Source organism: Patiria miniata, unplaced genomic scaffold, assembly GCF_015706575.1.
Source record: "Patiria miniata isolate m_02_andy unplaced genomic scaffold, ASM1570657v1 HiC_scaffold_20, whole genome shotgun sequence".
In the NCBI taxonomy this organism is placed as follows: Eukaryota; Metazoa; Echinodermata; class Asteroidea; order Valvatida; family Asterinidae; genus Patiria; species Patiria miniata.
In genome coordinates, this window is record NW_024037059.1 from 23,630,432 (window position 1) to 23,647,259 (window position 16,828).

At 41.5% G+C, this 16,828-nt stretch overlaps 1 protein-coding gene across 2 annotated transcripts in view; it reads left to right on the plus strand.

The window, feature by feature from the left end:
- Positions 1-16,828, plus strand: part of LOC119728259 (dynein heavy chain 2, axonemal-like) — a 105,967-nt gene that overhangs the window by 23,073 nt on the left and 66,066 nt on the right. For both annotated transcript variants that reach the window (XM_038200417.1, XM_038200416.1), the window contains 5 exons: positions 170-315; positions 7,611-7,959; positions 9,137-9,301; positions 13,069-13,307; positions 13,907-14,098. In XM_038200417.1, the coding sequence (XP_038056345.1) occupies positions 170-315; positions 7,611-7,959; positions 9,137-9,301; positions 13,069-13,307; positions 13,907-14,098 (1,091 nt within the window). The remainder of the gene's footprint in view (positions 1-169; positions 316-7,610; positions 7,960-9,136; positions 9,302-13,068; positions 13,308-13,906; positions 14,099-16,828) is intronic.

A 16,828-nucleotide genomic window follows, 5' to 3' on the forward strand; every position in this document is an offset into this window, starting at 1 on the left:
AAACTCCTTGCTGTGTCTGATCACCATCCCTCTTGCCAGATTTAGTGTTATCCTTTTTCCCATATATTCTCTTCTTGTCTCACATAATGTCCTTTCCATATGAATCAAATAAACAAATGAGAAAAAGGACCAGTTCACTTACTATAACCTTTTTGTCTGGAAATGGCAGGTCTAATGAATGGTGCTGGTGGAGAAACTGTACCAAACGATGTCATCAATGACTCCATTAAAATGCAGGGGGAATATGAAGTAGAGAACGAGGTACATGAGGATAAGACTGAACTAAAACAACCTACACCAGAACCAGTTGACCCTGTAAGGTTTCACTTTTGAAAGAATTTTTATGTAAATATAAAGAAGTCACCGGTGCCTCTTTGCAGTCTTAGCCTATAGAGGCCTTTTCACACTGCACAGCCAATCCCCGGGAAATAAATCCCCGGGAAATTCCCGGGGATTTTTTACCCCACCAACACCCCAGCAACCATTCACACTAGACACTTTTGATAACTCCCGGGGACACTATTTCCCAGGAATATGCACGATCGTTTCACACTCGCAATCAAACCCCGGGAATTGTGCAAAAGTTTTTGGGCGGACAGTCGGCTATTAATTTCGAGAAAACCTCCTGTTTCTTGTTGATGATGATGTTGAGAAATACATATCGAGAATTGCTACCTACCTTTCCCCCGACAGACACGGAGCCGGCCCGGCGCCCGGCCAATTAACCCGCTCTTCCGGGCCGGGCCGCACCGGTGAACTACGATGAAATGTTCCCGCATGCATTGTCGGGAGCATGCCATAAGAACAAACAGGCCTCTTTTTACTTCCAATCTTATCAAATTTTTATTTTTAACGACTTTGTAACGTCAAAAAATTAACTTTTCCATCGCAATTTTCTTCGGAAAACATACAGCAATTCGCCTTGCATCATATGGACGGATCATCCAATGAATACCGTAACTAAAGGGATGCTTTTAATACCCTTTTTAAAGTTTTATATCGTTTCTCGAATAAATTCTTTACAAAAATTATATTGTGATGTTGAGGAGCTTCTTTTCTAACATTGGAATGTTTCGAACTTCATAAAGAGAATTTTGTATAATTTTGGAACGGTTGAAATGCTGGTAAATATTCTTTAAAAAAAGAAAGAATATGTTACACCCTACAGTAAATGGTGTGATCCACATTGGTGATGCAGTACTGCAGCTCAGCACGTGCATCGAAGAAATTTTCATGGAAAATACATGTACACGTACGTTGTTGGATGACAGTTGTCCGTTTTTGAGGATAAAAGTGGGTGAGATTTTCCAGGCGCAACGTACGCGAACTTAGTTGGGAGTCTTTCAGTTGGGAAAATTATCACGGATAATGCCTACATGTTCGTTCAAACGTTGCTGGAAAATGATTATGTTTCAGTTGAGGATAAAAGTTGCATTTCCAGGCGCTGCGAACTGAAGTTGTGAGTATTTCAGTCACGCAATTAAAAAAACTGAACACCCTTTGCATTGCGATTTATTTCCAAAAGTTCGGAGCACTTGAATATTGTGTCGCAAAATGCGACCGATACAGGGGGGGGGGGGGGGGGGAAAGGTGGGGTAAGTTCAAACCCGCAGACGTCAGTGCTTTTCCCCGGGAAATACGTAAAACCCCGGGAATTTCTCCTTTAACCCTACTCCCGAGCAGGGGTAAGAAATTTCCGGGGAAAAGCTTTTCCCCGGGAATTCCCCGGGAATTTCTTTGGTAGTGTGAACAGACGACCGAACTTCCCCGGCAATTTCCTGGGGAATTGCCGGGGAATTCGTCTAGTGTGAAAGCCCCTTAGGTAACATTACTCATCAGTTCTTTCTTTGCCCGACATTCAGTACAGTACCTTTTACCATTCCAATAAGGAACGTCAGTATGTTTTAATTGCCCCACATTATGTACGGTACCTTTGACCATTCCAAAGAGGAACATCAATATGTTTTAATTGGCTCTAAAACTTGTGGGTACACAATGTTGCGTGTGTAGTTCTACCATTCCTGGAAATTCATGTAACATTGTCTACCCACAATTTTTCGAGCCCATTAAAACTTGTGGGTTAACCTGAGTAAATGATGCAAGCAACCAAATTTCAACTATGTACATTGTTCACAAACCCATGTTCATTAGAGGTACACTAGGGAATGCCAGAAATAATGTTCAGATGTCCTTTTAATAACAATGTCTTCTGTTTTACTGCTGAGGGCATTATACAATAAGCCAGTTCGGTATCTCGATGAAGTAGTCCATGTCAAAGGTCGTTTGGGATAAAATTGCTGACGTGATGATACGCGATGCTATGCTTGTAATTAACACGCGAGCGTCGTGAGCCCGTCTCCCTTTGCATTCATGCCACTTGATGAGCGTTCGATTATCCGGAATGACCTGTGGCCCATATCATTGTGCGCATGAGCAGTTGAAATACCGAACTGGCTTATTGACCTATCGCTGTTTGCAAGTTAGCCACGCCCCTTAGACAACCCTATGGAGTTTTTGTAGGCTAAGATTTGTTTGTCTCAGATTTTGCGCGTTCTGAGTCCATTTGTATATCATGTAATTGGACAATATTTGACAAGCTGCGTAACGCGATTCTACCGCGATAGGTAAATTTTCTGCTGTGATGTGGTCCATGTCATTTTGTATGCCTGAGGGTTGCCATTTGTTCCTTAGGGCATATAAAACGCATTAACTATATCACAAACCAGGGTAGATCTCTGACAACCCTCTTTCCCCCTTTTTAACATAATGGTCCCACCTTTGGACCCCACGGTACTGTGTGTTCGGTGGGGAGTAGTGCACTGGGTATCCTGATTGCCATCACCAAAAATATCCCATAGACAGAGTGTTAGCACAATGGATGTAAACCAGTTGCATCGATGCGCACATACTTTTCAAACTTTGGCAACGAAGATATTTTATAAAACAAATGCCAAGCAAGCAACTTTGGAATGATATATACAGTTGACTCTCCATAATACGAGCACGGCTAAGACAAGATTTTGGTTTAGACGAGCATATTTCGTCAGTCCTGACCAAAGTGTGCATATTACTATGAAGAAAAAAAATGCTTAATACGAGCTTGGGTGATACAAGATTACGGTTAAGACAAGCACTTTTTGTGGTCTGGTAATTGCAAATCTATTATTATCTGTCAATTTCCAGGCGCATTCAGGAAAACAAGTTGTCAATCAACGAACCTATTCAATTTTAATTGGCACCATGATGATGCTTGCTAACTTCAACGCTGTGGTTTTTAACCCCTCAGCCGAGAGGCCTGAGGGGTATTGTCATCGCCTACGGCGTCCGTCCGTCCGGACGTCTGGCTTGTCCGTCTGGGCAGCTCAGTTTCCAGATGATAACTTGAGTTAGAAATGTTGTTTGGGATTGTAACTTGGGTAGGGGGTTGCCCTTAGGACCGTAGGAGTAAGCAAGTTGGGATTGGTTTTGGGGTCAAAAGGTCAAAGGTCAAGGTCATCATGGTGAGTTGAATGTAAATGGTTTCCGGATGATAACTTGAGTTAAAAATGGGATTTTGGTGTCTAACTTTGGTAGGGGGTTGCCCTTGGGAGCAGGCAAGTTGGGATTTGTTTGGAGGTCAAAAGGTCAAAGGTCAAGGTCACCGTGGTGAGTTAAAGGCAAATGGTTTCTGGATGATAACTTGAGTTGGAAATGAGATTTTGGTGTGTAACTTGGGTAGGGGGTTGCCCTTGGGTACAGGCTTATTGGGATTGGTTTTGGAGTCAAAAGGTCATGGTCACTGTGGTGCTGTGGTGATATAAAAAGGTAAATGGTTTCCGGATGATGAGATTTTGGTGTCTAACTTCGGTAGGGGGTTGCCCATCGGTACAGCGTGTTGGGATTGGTTCTGGGGTCAAAGGTTAAGGTCACCATGTTGAGTTAAAGGTTAATGGTTTCTGGATGATAACTTGACTCTGGCTGAGGGGTTTCAACAGCAACGCTGTTATTTTTATACCACTAGCACACTTTTGTTCGTGTTTTCACGTGCTGCGTGAGGGTGCTCATGATCAAAGTGGACAATGGGCGTTGCGGTTCCAAGGCTATCAGAAGGATTCTTTATGATGGCTCTCGTGCCGCCCGAACAAACAAGGCAGACAATAGGCATTTGTGATTACCGTGCGATCACGGGGTTTCTTTATGGTGCCGCCTGAACGAAGAAGGCTGGCAATGAATGGGCGGTTGTCCCATGCCAATAAAGGGGAATCTTTAAGACGGCTTTCGCATCTGGTCCCGCCCGAATGCAAGCGCGTGCTGCATGATTGCGGTACCACGGTTATTGTGCTTGAAAATAAAAATTCCTTTGGAAAACTAAAATAACCCTCCCCCCCCCCCCGAAAAAAAATGCAATTACCAAAAGTAGATAAATCAATTTTAGAAAGAAAAAATCCCCCAAAATATTAAAATAACCCTCCCAAAACCTCAGCTTATTTTAAAAAAAAAATAAAAAATTAATAAATGTGTTAAAAAAACAGCAATTCCCTGAAAAGTATTAAAATACCATCCCCCAAAAAAGTATCCTTAAAAGAATTAAAAATATGCAGTTTATTTTCTTGGAAAGTTGAGAACAAGAAAAATAGAAGAAAGTCGCCCCCACTTTTCTTGAGATCTACGTAAAATCCCCATTTAAAAAAAAACGCCTTATTCTCCCACTCATGCTCTAAATCCCAATTGTTTAACAAAAGTCTCCGGCATTTCCCGCTAAAATCATTTTAACATAACAAGGGCATTAATTATTCAACTCAAACCAACGCCCTTTACTATCCACATTAAAAAAAATTGCTGGTATCCCCATCTGTACGTGCACACTGAATGCAACTCTTCTGTTAGTCACCAACTCAAAATGGTAGTGTACTTATGTACGTGCCATTGCGATCATCATGACAGGTAGGTGACACCACTTCGATACGGTACGCGGGTTGTGACGATTCCGCTTGCCCTGTTGCTGGGTTGAAAGTCAGTTTATTGTTTTTATGCCCTGCGGCGAAGCCGAAGGGGCATACTGTTTCCGCCTTGTCCTTCCGTGGGTGGGTGGGTGAGTGTGAACGTATAAACACTGCCTTATGGGGTACCGGAACAATGGGAGGTACCCCACAAAGAATGCCCACCGACTTGCGGGGTACCGATTTGGTACCCCACAAGTTTTTCACGGAATAGATAAATGGATTTTACTCAGAATCTAGGAATTCCAAGGTGGGTTGATCTGTCACAAATGGAAGAGTTTTAGAAAAGGGATATCAAGTTCGAATTTCAGCCCAGGAAATTAATCCTTTTTGGCGAGCTGCGAAGCAGATGCGAGCCTATGTAATACCAATTTCCGTCCGTCTGTCCGGGCGTCCGTCCGTCCGTCCGTCCGTCCGTCCGTCCGTCCGTCCGTCCGTCCGGCCGTCCGCGTTCAGATAAAAATGTTGAAGTTTTTGGTTCTAGTTAACTTGGGGAAAAAAATTAAATGCAGTTGTCATGTATCATCTTTATAACTTCAGTTAGGTTCATATCATTGCAGTAAATTTTATGATTTTATTGAGGAATTTTAATTCAAGGAAATGTTAAAGTTTTTAATTGTTACATGTACATGTATACTGGTATAACATGTACGTGTGTGTATACCGGTATAACATGTACATGTACACTATGCATTTTGGGGATGTGCATGAGCTTCTGGTTTGGGGTTGGAGTAGGGATGGGGTAGGGGTGGGGGTGGGGGTGGGGGTGGGGGTGGGGGTGGGGGTGGGGGTGGGGGTGGGGGTGGGGGTGGGGGTGGGGGTGGGGGTGGGGGTGGGGGTGGGGTGGGGGTGGGGTGGGATGGGGTGGGGTGGGGTGGGGTGGGGTGGGGTGGGGTGGGGTGGGGTGGGGTGGGGTATAGGGTTGGAGTTAGGGTTTGTGTGAGTAGGATGAGTAGGGGAGCTAGGATGGGTGGGGCGGGGTGGGTTGGGGTGGGGAGAGGGGTTGGAATACTGGGTTTGGGTGGGGTGGGGATTTGTAGGGGTGGGAACAGGTAGGGAGAGACAGGTAGGGAGAGGATGGGCATGGATGTAGGGGTTGGGTTAGGAGGGGGTTGGGCAGGGGGCGGGATATAGGATCGGAGTAGGGGTTGGGTTGGGGATGTGTAGGGATGGGTAGGGATGGGTTGTAGGGGTTGGATAAGGGGAGGGGGCAGTATATAGGGATCAGAGTAGGGGTTGCATGGGGTCAGGTGGGGATGTATGGGTGGGGGAATGGGGTGGGCGGGATATTGGAATTCAAGTAAGGGTTAGGAGGGGATGTGTAGGGTGGGTAAGGACAGATAAGGGAAGATAGGGTAGGTGGGTGTAGGGGGTTGGGGTAGGGGAGGGTACGGGTCAGGGGAGGGGGGAGGAGATAGGGATTGGAGTTTGAGTGGGGTTGGGATGTGTAGGTGATAGGGTGGGGATGGTTAGGGGAGGATGGAATGGGTGTGGGTAGGGGGTTGGGAGGGGGCGGGTTGGGGATGGGGTTAGGTTTTGGGATGGGGTAAGGTTCGGGGGAGGTGGTGATGGTGCTGTGTCTACATGTACATGTATACCCATTCTTGTTCTGCATTTGTGGCGACTACACAAGAGTTGTCCATGGTACTACAAGTATGGGGACCAGAAGACACTGTTGGGGCTGCAAAAATCCACAAGTGGGTCCTAATAACCTTAACAATGGAAAACTCCCCCATAATACAGTGACGGCTAACCTATATACATATCTTTTATGTATTTATTAGGTAATCTGTTAGGTAATCTTTTTATGTTGACATTTAAAAACTGACCCCTACACCTAGGCACATCAACAAGAATCCTGATCCCCTTCCATCATGCCCATCCCCAACCCTACCTTCAGCCTCCCTTCCTGCCTTGGACAGCGAGCCATGGCGGCTTCGCCGTTCTAGTTTAAATAAGAGCATTTTGAAATTAGTGTGCGACATTGCAAAATTTAAGTACACGAGAACATAGGAAGTACCCCACTTCTATGCCTGTGTAAGGGTGGGTGGGTTGGTGTATCCGGAAAGATCTTATGTATTAGCTACATAAACAATCCATGATACATGTTGGGAGTGCGTGAAAAATGCTTGTCGCTTAAGACAAGGTGTCGGATAATATGAGATATTGTCATAAGTCCCAAGGACCTCGTATTAAGGAGAGTCAACTGTAAATGAAAGGTACAATATATGTATGAAATGTGTATGTGTTTTGGTATGTTTTGAGGTTTCATTGTTCATATTAAAAATAGGGCAGTGCGTTGCATGCATGCATGTGGTGTGGCCGGTCAACAAATTCCATCTTGACAGCTGCTCCCTGATTCCGCCATTACAGATGCAGTACTGACCCTATTATTCGTGCAAACTTTGCCTTTGCGTCCATACGTTTTGATTTTATTTGGCTTTTTTAGACAACATCTCGAAAAGCCTTTGTTTTTCTTTTGATTCTTTTTCTTTCTTTCTGTCTTCTTTTTGTTCTTCTATTAAAGTTTGAACTGTTGAAATGCATGTCATAAAGAAATAAAATGGTTATTTGTAATGTAAGATTTCAATTGTCATTGTTAAAATTTCAGTGCAACCTGTTTACTTTCAGATTGGATTTGTGAAAGAGCATACAGTTCTAAGTACACTGACAGAGGACATGTGGACATCAGAACATCATGATTATATCAATGAATTTTTTAAGCCTCGGAATTCATCCCGCTTATTGGTCATCTTTGTGGATCCACAATTGGGCCTGACCTTAGATAATAAGATACCGCCACAGATTGTTGATGAAATATGCTACTTCATACACAAAGATGGGGTGACAATAGATTCAACCAGCATTGACAAGATGGTACAGTATGGGTCTGTTAAATCTGGCCACATCGAAAGCCTTTTGAGACTGATGCAGAGTATCTACGCACCACTCTTTTTTGAGAACACATCATGGCCTGACAGTATCCTTTTAATGGTTTATTGCCAGCAATACTTCATACATTTTAATTTAATGGTATAATCAGACTTAATGTAATTTGAGGGTCTTTGAAAAATCTGAGGGCCTCTGGAAAACAAAACACCACTAACACAGTGTGCCATCAAAAACAAACCCAACTGGGACTCTACTATGACCTATGTATGTGCATTGGGTTCCATAAAAGCCTGGTGAGGTGCCTTGGGCCAACAAAGCTAAATTCGGCCATGTGTTATGGATGGGTTTTCAACCTCATTGAAAGAAGTTGCAACTCGGGTTAGTACCAGCGGTTCATAAATACAGTGTTATTTGTATACGTGTAATATTGGATGGCTTTAACGGGGATACAAATACATTGTAATGTTACACGAGTCGAAGCGAGTGCAATATTGTTATAGTGGTTGCAATATATTCTTGTATTCCCCTGAAAAAAATCCGTCCAATGTTGTTATTAGTTTATTTCACGCTGACTTCTTTTGAAAAAAAAAATTCATTTTGTGATGCTGTCTTGTAATAGACACCGACTGCTCTTCTTCAGCACTTTCACATTAATGTTAATCTAGAACTTGTGATGCTGTCTTGTAATAGACACCGACCGCTTTCTTCAGTACTTTGACATTAATGTTAATCTAAAACTTTGACTAAATACCGCTAGCGTAAGCTTTTCCAGCGTCTCGGAATCCGTAGGTAGATTCTTTTTGGCCAGGTATGTGTGCTGCGTATTTACTACTGTCATCTTGGTTGCTTTTAAGTCATTTTCAGTGTCTTTAGTTCTAACATTTTTTTGAAATATTTTTCACTTACCGAAATAAATCTCGTGCTGCTCAAAGCTGCCATTGTAATTCGCAAACTGTCTGTGCACCTGGACCCTGTGTGTATGTGTGACCGTGCTGCACTAAGTTCTGTTGACTGGTGGACAACTGTGAGTTTCTACGCTCTTGATAATCGGGAAGCAGCGAAATGCGCATTGATACCATAAAATGCTCAGATGATGATCCAATGTCAAAAACGATATTGTATAGTCATCTTGGTATGTTTTCCGAAAGTGCACAATTTGTTGATGTATTTTTACTACTTGGAAGCCAGATATAAATAATAGTGTTTAAGAATGTTTCAAGGGATTTTGTACTTTTAAGTGACTTTTCCTTAATAGCCATCATCAGGTATCAAGAATGATTTTTCAGCCCAACTTCATCGCTTCATGGCAAGCCTTACAGACACACATTACAAGATGCAGGGACACACAGTGCTCTACATCCCCAGTGAAGGGCTGAATATCTCTCCGGACCAAGCTGCAAAGAACAAAGAGCTGGTGCAAAGATTAGAGAGTAAGCGTATATTTTGTTAATATGGTTTGAAGAACAAATACCTCAAGTTCTTACAAGAAATAAAACTCATTTTCTTCCAAGCAGCCCATTCTACCATGTAAGTCTAGAAGCAGAAGCAGGCTAGTCGGGCCTCCTGTTGATTTCTCATGTTATAAAACCAGGCCTTTGAAACATCAGGCTTCTCCAACTCAGAACTACATGTACATACATAGGTCCTAGAGGCATCAAAGGATTAATATCCAAGTCAGACCTGAGACTCGGATTACAGGACTCAAACATTTGTTTGATTAATTAAGGCCACTCCCGTCCTATGTATTGTGGAGAAACTGTTGCCTAACCAAGGGCCATAAACCAGAATTTTGTTGGTGGGCAAAAGTAAACTTAAACTTGAGTTCAGAATAAGGTGAATTAACATGCCATTTGAATTTAGTTCATTGTCGCACTGCACTTGATGTTAGGGATTACAGGTTTACCAACCCCCTTTTTGCAGACAATGCTACCCTCTTCAGTGAGGATCCTGGCAATTTGGGGACTGTCTCAAAACCTTGAGGCAAGGTAAAAACTCATGGGTAAAAACTAAAGTTCAGAGCCTGTGGTTCAACCCTTGGTTGTACCATTGACTCATGTGGTTTCTGCAGCAAGGACCTAGTGCCCCGAAGCATTATTGCCCGTATGATCATGGGCCAACTTAACTGTTTATAGAGGAGCAAGGGCAGCCTCTATGTAAAATTCTGCTTCTACTGTAACTGTGCTATTTCGGTATTACCGGATAGTCAAGTTTTTAAAAAAAATACCGACTAACACCGACTAATGATTCATGAATACCGAAACACCGGTGAACTCAGTATGGAATTTCAATACCGCGGTATTCTTCCTTAGTGTTCAGAATCTTCGCAAAAGCCTTTGAAACAGAAAGAAAAACAACCTTTTTGACATGTTTGATTCCATTTTGTGGTTTCAGGCATCCAGTTTCATGTCTGCATTGTCAATTACCATTGACAGATGAGACACAATTGTCAAGCTCGACTAGAAAACCTGATACTTCGGCAGCTGCAATACCGCAAAGGCCTTTGAAGTTCTGCTAACGCTGCCGTGTTTGCGGTTTTCTTTGCGTGTAAAGTGTCTTCGCTGAAAGTTCAAACAATGTTATACACATGGGAATGTTTTGATGGTCGTGACAAAAACTGGTCGTCTTAATTGTTTCTCCACGGTTGTTTTAGAGATTTGAAATCTATATCATCATGGTAATTTTTGCCAAAACATAGTTCCCAAGAATATCAGCAACAAGACAAAAACGTGTCAATCTTGGTTGTGACCGCCAAAACTTACAGGCTTCAGTCATGGAGCAAGATTCCGTGCTATATGCGTGTGAGGTGCACGTGCAAAGGGAAGGGACCCGTCTGGATTCACATGCGATGCAGAGCCGTCCGAGCCGGGGTAATTGAGAAGAAAAAAAATATTTAAAAGAAAGCGCAATATAAAGACTATGATTTCTCATCGTGGGGAAAACTACAAGGACGATCTAGAAGCGTACACTTACAGTGTTTACGGAAGCCCCCGAATACACCTGCGTCGTATGGGTGGCTGTACATGTCAGTGCATGATACCCGTACCCGTGGTTCCACACTGGATCCGCACAGAGTTGGGTTGAAACACGCACTGCATTCATCGATCTAAAACACCCTTTTAAAAGAATCTGATCGCGTCGGCCATTTAAAACCGTGCTCGGAATTTTTTTTCATTCATGTTTTGGTATGAATTGTCCGATTCGTTGATTATTCATAAGTACCGACTTGCAAAGGGAAGGGACTCGCATGTATCATATGATGAGCCGTCCAGATAAAAACTGGAAAAGAAAATATTCCAAAAAGGAAGCCTACTATCAAAGCCATCGTGGGAAAAAACCTGTACGATCACGTTACAAAAGCCCTCCTTCGCCCGTCCTGCTGGGCCCATTTTAACAAAAATAGGAAAGTTCTTCTTACAATTAAAACAAATTCTGCTCCAAAATTTCAGAGGAAAGTGCCCAGTAATGGCCTCAGATTGCACCACACAGCATCTTAAATCAAAAATTTTCCAGGGCCCTGAAGCGGGCCCCGGACCCCACGCCGTAATGGCTTCGTGCTTCGCGCTCGCCAGAGTTTGCACTTCATGCATAACATTTTCAGGTTTTTTTGGCACAGACCAATCACATCCCTGCATTTTCCATTCATGTTTTGGTATGATTGGTCCGTTCGTTGTGAAGGTCCTGGCACCGACAACTTCATATTACAGCCTCCACAATTGCGAATGCCTACATATGATGCTTATTAGAATAACCGATCACGTGAGAAGGAGTGTGATTATTTTTTATAGGAGTCCGATTTTCACATGACACCGGTGAAGCACGTAAGGAGTCACTGGTGGCCGGCATAAATTGCATGAGGCTATTGAATCACTCACAATGGATACCAACTAAAAAGCATACGTTCGCTAGGATAGGGGGATCGTCGTGTGGTCGGCCTCATCAGGCATCGGTACGTCGACGATTTGCATTTTTTTTAGTGGACCTTGTCATGTCAATGACTTACAAATTCGAACAATACAATACCACTAAAAGTAAGCTTTTCATTTTTAATAATCTGTTACAATGATATATTTTTACAAACAATGATGGACTGATAATGAAACCATGATTTGCGGCGTGGAGCAGTTGCGTGATTTATGCTGCGCCGGCGGTTTTTCAACTCGGCACATGGTGCCTGGTGGTTAGTTGTTGTTTTTTCCCTGATAATGTACGTAATACCCCACTTAACATAATACCGCGGTTTTAGTGAATACCGCGTTTTTTTTACCACTGGATACTGCGGTATCGTAAATGCAATACCGTCACAAGCCTACTCCTGCTCTTCTTTGTGGTTATGAGACCTGGACACTATGTAAGGAAAAACAACAGTGAATTGAGGCCTTCCAAATGCAATGTCTTTGCCACATTTTACATATTCGGTGGCTCCATTTCATCCCCAATATGGTAGTTCAACAGCATATATAGGGTTTAGATGTATTTTCTAAAAAATCTCTCTGATTGAGGTGCCTTCAAACTTCAGCCCCTTGCTAGACTTGCTGTGGATGCTGCCATCAGTTTTCATCATGGTCAACTCCTGACTCGCCGGGGCTAAGTGACCCGGATGTCACGCTGCACGCGTGTGAATGTGGCCAGGGACTGGATCCGTTTGGGTGGAAATGTACTGCCCGTTACACTGAGAACAAGGACTCTTGAGAAATGATACACCAGAGAGGAATATTCTACTTCATGCCTATAACTAGCTAATTTATTTCCCCACTCCAACTTACTTCTTCCGCGCAATATTTACAAGAATGAGCACAAATACATGGTCTCACTAACTACAATAAAAACATGACACATCAACAGTAACTCTAACCACAGGTTACACTGACAGTGCCCTACATCGAGGTACATTGGTTGCATGTGGTTTATGTACAAACATTGACTCACATAAATTATCCTCCAACCTGTTCAATCCGTGGCTTGTACAACTGCACTCCTCTATACACAACTCTTGGCTCCTCAAGTAATTAACTGTTGCTGAATTAGTCTAAACATGTACCTTGACCAAATCTATTCAACATAAAATAATAATTTGCCAACAAGAACAAAACACCTGACCAACCTTTTGCTTTTCATTCTCAACGATATATTTTACAACCTGTGAGTTAACAAGGCTGTGGTTAATACACACATGTGGTTCTTCTTCCTTTCTTCTTAGCTGCAATGGTGCATTGGACAAGGCAAATCAAAGAAGTCCTTGCATCTCAGGATGCCATTGAAACTTCCGAAAACTCTGGCCCTCTTGAGGAGATTGCCTTCTGGCATAACCGTTGCGTTGACCTCTCTGGAATCAGTGAACAGCTGAGAAAGGAAGGTGTGCTAAGGATCCAGATGATATTAGAGCTTTCAAAGTCATCTTATGTAGCTTCATTTAGAAAGCTCTCAAGACAAATACAGGTAATAGTGAACCTTATCACATTTTCCCCCTATACGCTACCACAGCCACATGATTCAAGCTCAGTTTTATATACGTCCTTCCATATTTCTAAAAAAAATTAAATATTAAAATATCTCTGATCAGTGTTGACCATGAAATAATATTAATACAATGTTTAAAATAACTCCAAAAGGAAATTGAAATAAAGAATAATCTTTCATTGGTTCAGTGTCGGACTTCAATGACAATGTATTTTATTGGTTGTCTTAGTTTTCAATCAAATAACTATGTTATGACTCTTTATTTAACATGACAAAGTTCTCTATTAGCATACTCAACTTACTCTAACATTGTTGAATGGTTATCCAAACAAAGTAAAAGCAATAAATATGGAAACAAAATCAGATGGTAAAATGTTACCTGTTGGACAAAGATACATATAGTTGTTACCAGGTCTTCGTATCAAAAGATTAATGATGAAGGCTGTGAAAAGGCTATGTCATATAACACACAAGAATTAATGGAAAAGAATAAATTCAAAGCAATTACAAATACATGTACATATGTATTTATAAAGATATCTAAACAATTTCTTGTTATATTTGATGCTTGTTTTCAGGATGGCTCAGAGCAAGCACAAAGTAACCTGAAGTTTCTGTCAACTTTGAAAGAGCCGTGTGAAGAGCTATCGAAAGCGAAACCAGTTGACATCCCACCAATGTTGACTAAGATTATTAACTTAATCAGAATGATTTGGGTCAACTCAAAGCATTACAAGAGTAGAGAGAGGCTTACTGGCCTCTTTAGAAAGGTTTGTATTCAATCATTATCATCTTAATAAATGTACAGGATAAATAAGCTACACTGCTAGGTAATATTGAAAATTTTGACTTAAGTTTTGGCTGCTTCTCCCAGTATCCTTACTATAATTCCAGGAATCTCTGTGTGTGTGTCTGTCTGTCTGTCTACGTACGTCAATTATCTCCAGAACCGGGCACTGTATGGAGTTGAAAATTGGCAGATGCATTGCTCCGAATCCCAGAATGTGCAGTGCCAAGTTTGAAGTTGTTTGGACAAGCGGTTCTCAAAAAAGTTGCAAAACAGCAACTTTTTCTCAGGCAAACCATGGCATAGCCTAGACCACCACGCGCTGCCGTCCTTTTCAATTGTTTACGTCATGTTTGAGCTAAAGCGCGCGTGCTCAATATGACGCAACAATGGAAAAACGACAGGCACATGCATTGCAGGGCGATACCATTGTCCAGTATGGGTGAATAGCACTGCGTACCGTGCACAGGCACATGCATTTTGCAGTCGACTGAGCAACCACCATTGTGCATGGGGTCAACTGAGAAACCCTTACTGTAGGGCAATACCATCATCCAGTAGGGGTAAATATCTGTGCCAGGGGATGGCTACATGTACAAAGTGTGCGTTCACCTGTTGCGTGTGCGTTCAACTTTCAATTTTCATCTATAACACTTCCCTGACTATATGCATACCAATTTTCAGAACAATCGGTAGAATAGTTCAAAAGTTATAAGACTGTAAAATATGAACATTCAAATCGATGTCACGTGACCCCTGATGACGTCACGATGTCAAAAAGTTTCGGCATACCCCGTACATCTTCAGATGATGGTTAATGACTGTGCCAAGTTTAAAGTTGATCGGATTTAAAATAATTCCCAAAGTGGCTTGTAGAATAAAAACGTGTACAAAACCTATGGGAAAAGTGGGGGAAAAAAAATAATAATAGAAATGTGTTTGTGGACAAACACTGAGCTGTTTCGACCGTTTTATTAATGACTGTCGTTAAGGAGTTTCATCCAGGTCGAATGATTATGTACATGCGTATTCTATACAAAAAGTGTCCATCCTATGTAAAAAAAAAAAAACCCATTTTTCATGACGTCATGATGACGGCACACATTTTTTTGAAATTTTCTGTATCTATCTACGACCTAACAAACCTTTTGCAAAAAAGAATTTCGAATTAACCACGTTCCATTGATGAGATATGAGTAAAAGGTCCCAAAATTGAATAATTCATATAAAATCACATGATGATGTCATCGTGACGTCACTGCAATTTTTGTCTATAACACTTCCTGGAATATCTGCATACCGAGATTGAACCCAATCGGACCTCAGGTTCTCTAGATATAGTGACTTATTAACTATGCAGTTTTAGGATGATGTCAAGGGACACCTGATGACGTCATGATGCCGTCATGATTCGACCTGAATCTTCAGATCGTGGTCTAAGTGTGTGCCAGGTTTGAAGTCGATCGGACCGTATTTTATATAATTTTTGCAAAATTTAAAGAAAATATTAAAATTTGAAAAATTCATTAAAAAAATCAGACGATGACGTCATGATGACGTCACTTCAGATTTTGGATGCTGTTATCTATACCTACCTACCCACTAAGTTTCATAACGATCAGACATACCCTTATATGTGAATAAAAAAATCACGTTTTTGATGAAATCATGATGACGTCACACATTTAACAAAATTTTGTGCATCCATCTATGACTTAATCAACCTGTTGCAAAAAGAATTTCGAATTTACCACATTCCGTTTATGAGATATGAGTAAAAGGTCCGAAAATCGTCGTCACTGCAATTTTTTCGTCTATAACACGTCCCGGAATACCTGCATACCAACTTTGAACCCAATCTGACTTTTGGTTCTGTAGATATAGGACCTTAAAGTATGCACTTTTTGGATGACGTCACGTGATACGTAATGATGTCATTCGGCATACATCTTCAGATTGTGTTTTAAGTGTGTGCCAGGTTTGAAGTCAATTGGATTTCAAAAAAGTCCAAAAGTGCCTTGTAGAACGAAAACACGTGTTATCCTATGGGAAAAAAGTGGAAGAAAAAAAAGAGAAACAGCTAAAAAGGAAAAAAAAACTTTAACGAAAACAAGAGCTGTTCCCAATTGAAATTGGGAACAGCTAAAAAGGAAAAACTAGAGGTTGTGGTTGTGAACAACCACAGAGCTGTTCCCAGTTTTTGATTGTCTATTGGACCACAAACAAACTTATTTAGGCCTAATGATATTTTTAAAATGAAACTAATAAAATTAAAATTATTACTTTTAAAAATTGCACTTCCGGTACAACCAGAAGTAAAGGTCACATGATCTCGATATTCGAAGAGGTGCATTTTCAGTCCAATATGGGTAAATGTGCTAAGAACTGCAATCAAACTTATTGTATTTCGGAGATATGGCGATCACAATATTGCCTCGTTAAATATTCATGACATCATAACATGAGAATAATAAATTGTACAGTAATAATAATGCAATATATTAATCTTTGAATGTTGCTTCTTACTATTATTAGTTACCAACCCGATCAGATTTGTAATTCGTGAGAGATGATAATAAGGGTCTCAAATTAACACTTCCGGTAACACAGGAAGTAGGGGTCACATGACCTTGACATACCAATTTTCGTCTTTAACATTCCCCTGTCTGTATACCTACCAAATTTGAGAGCAATCGGTCATATAGTTCTTATA